At 35.4% G+C, this 2671-nt stretch overlaps 1 protein-coding gene across 1 annotated transcript in view; it reads right to left on the bottom strand.

The window, feature by feature from the left end:
- Window positions 1654–2671, bottom strand: part of LOC107605652 (polyadenylate-binding protein 2-like) — a gene marked incomplete at its 5' end in the record, with an annotated part of 4808 nt that continues 3790 nt past the window's right edge. The window contains 3 exon segments of the mRNA XM_016307602.2: window positions 1654–2178; window positions 2325–2528; window positions 2617–2671. The exon segment at window positions 2617–2671 is cut by the window's right edge and continues 5 nt beyond it. Coding sequence (XP_016163088.1) covers window positions 1939–2178; window positions 2325–2528; window positions 2617–2671 — 499 coding nt within the window. The 3' untranslated portion in view covers window positions 1654–1938.

The raw sequence follows: 2671 nt of genomic DNA, 5'->3' as shown, positions 1-2671 counted from the left end.
TTTTTTTCTTCCTTTTTTGGAGAGAGAAGGTATCAGCTACATTCCACTCCAGGAATCTTGTTGCTGGGTCCCACTCACTAATACATCGTCCAAACTCCAATTCCAGAATAAACTTGTGTCCCCCGAAGATTCAATTTCTACCTTTCTATATTAACTAGAAGGTGCATTTTATGGTGCCTATCAATATTTATCTAATTTACTAAAAGAAGATAAAAATTAATATTTAAAACTTACCATACAAGGTAAGTTCGGCAATTTCGGCACCAAAGTGATAGGCACCATAGAATTGGCCTAATTAGAATTTGAAAATTAACAGTCATCACCCCTAATGCGTGTGATTTTTTGTCCTTCAAAATTACACGGTAAAAAGAGATTTGTTTGATAGTACAAAAGTTGAATGAATTTTAATATGTGTGTAAGATTTCAGTTACAAATTAAATTATTGCTGTATTAATATATAATTAATTATGTATGTAAAATTCTCTTATAGTGGCAATAATAAAAACTCGTAAAATTTAATAAAAAACGTGACATCAAATTAATATAGGATGATGCTACAGCCTACATGGGAAAACTCACCACCGAGGAGAGTCTAATTACCTGTTCCCTTGGCCAATGTCCACAAGATGAAGCCTAGCTCTTGCCCCAAAAAGAGAAGGGTATAACCGTATAAGAGAGCTGGTAGATCCGACAACCTTGATCTTAGGCAAGCGCTAAATGGATGTTAAATTTGGATCCTCTAAATTTTGAATTTTCACTTTAGAGGATAAAGTGTGATTTTTTATCTTTGAATAATTTCTCTCACATATTCTTTTTTGTCTCATCTATGAAATAAATAGTGAAAAATCAATAAATAGTGAAAAATCACATTTTACTATCTAAAATAAAGTTCAAAATCTAGAGAATCCAAATTTATGATGTTCCTCACTTCCTCTAAGGGGAAAAGATTAATAAAGTAAGAAAATAAATGTTTAACCAATAAAAATATTTATAAATGATAGAAATTATAAATTTAATAGTAACTAATTTTTTACTTTATCACTTTTTCAATCTCTTAATTTTAGAGATTTTTTATACATTAAATAGCTTATCAAATCTATTTGAAACAGGAGACTCTCTTATTCAAAAATCAAAATGATGTTACACTTTAAAAGTGAAGTAACATTTGTACCCACACTAGATTTTCTTTATGGCCTTCAACTACATCAAGTAGTTTGCAATCTGCATTGGTCATCAACCTACTCTGTTGAGAAAGGATCACAAACCCTGCTTAAGCTGTGCCCTTCCCTATTGCATGTTATTTCAATTCCGAGCTGGTGTATTGTATTGCATTGACGTAGAAACATTGCTTTGTTTTACATAGCCTTAAGAAGCCACAATGTTTCACAGGAAAATGATCAAGACTTTGATCCCATGGACATTCTTCCTCGGGGTCATGTTTTGTTTGTGTAAAATATTTTCCACTTTTATTATTACTCTATTAGGCATCTCTGACAATTTAATTCATTATTTCTATGACACTCAGGTCATGAGCCCAAAAAAAGTTTTATCGGAAACGAAATTCTTTCTTTCAATGAAAGACGCCTACAATGTATCTATCTCGTGCCTTGAACTGTCAAAATTCACAGTTAACACTGAAATAGAGCGGAGCAATTAATCGAAAACAAAAATTAACACAACACCTTCAAACAATCCAGTACAACTGATATAAATATAAATCCACAAACAAGACAACCCATAAATAAATCCAAAAACTAAATAATCCAGCAAGTTTGCTAATCCTAGAAACAAGCCAGAGACAAAAAACTGCAAAGAACATGAAAAGATTCCTTAGTACTGACCGAAATCACCAATCTAAGACCTTAAAACTGGAACAAAAGCAGATAGTGATGACCAGTGTAGGGTTTATTGCCTAAAGTAAACTGAATTAAAAAAAATCTAAGAGACAAGATTCTCATTCAAGGAGAGTGAGGCTAGTTGATCAGCAGGGGCGTTGGCTTGTTGAGAAACATTTCTCAACACATCCATTGCTTCGGCAACTTTCGCCTTGAGAGCATCTGGTGATTCAATCAGGTGCAATACCTCTGGCTGATCCATCTCCAATAGCATGCCTGTAACTTTAGCAGCTGCATCATGCTCCAGCTGGTCCACTAGCGGGTACAAAGCTTCACCAAGCATCTAGGAACATTCACGAGAAATAATTAGTTTTTCTTTTCTTGGTTGTGTGAAATAATTAGTATAACCATAAGAATTGTGCACATGCAACTAAGAATTCCAAACAAATGTGCTAAAGAAGTTGCACTGCTGCAGGAAATCGGACTTACAGTCCTCTGCTGTTCCGGAGGAGCATTTGCAAGAGCAGTAGCCAAGGCCTGAATTCCAACTGGCTGCCCTACACCATCGCGGATTGGAAGACCACCTATGTCATAGGGGACTGACAACATTCCTCCAGCAACCCCTGGGAGTGGAACATCTTGCATATTGCGACCCCCAGGAGGGTAACGCATATAGCGTCCCCTTGGAAGCAACTGAGGAAACAAATTGATAGAGAAAAATAAGTTATATAAAACAGCAAGCTTGTTTTAGAAAAACTTGTTTAGTTCAGCTAAAGCAAACCTGTTGCTGCATCATTGGCACTGTCTGCTGAGGTTGTTGCACAGGACCAGCTCCT

This window comes from Arachis ipaensis, chromosome B06, assembly GCF_000816755.2.
Source record: "Arachis ipaensis cultivar K30076 chromosome B06, Araip1.1, whole genome shotgun sequence".
Classification (NCBI taxonomy): Eukaryota; Viridiplantae; Streptophyta; class Magnoliopsida; order Fabales; family Fabaceae; genus Arachis; species Arachis ipaensis.
Note: the sequence above shows the minus strand (reverse complement) of the source record. Positions and strands in the feature narration are given on the sequence as shown.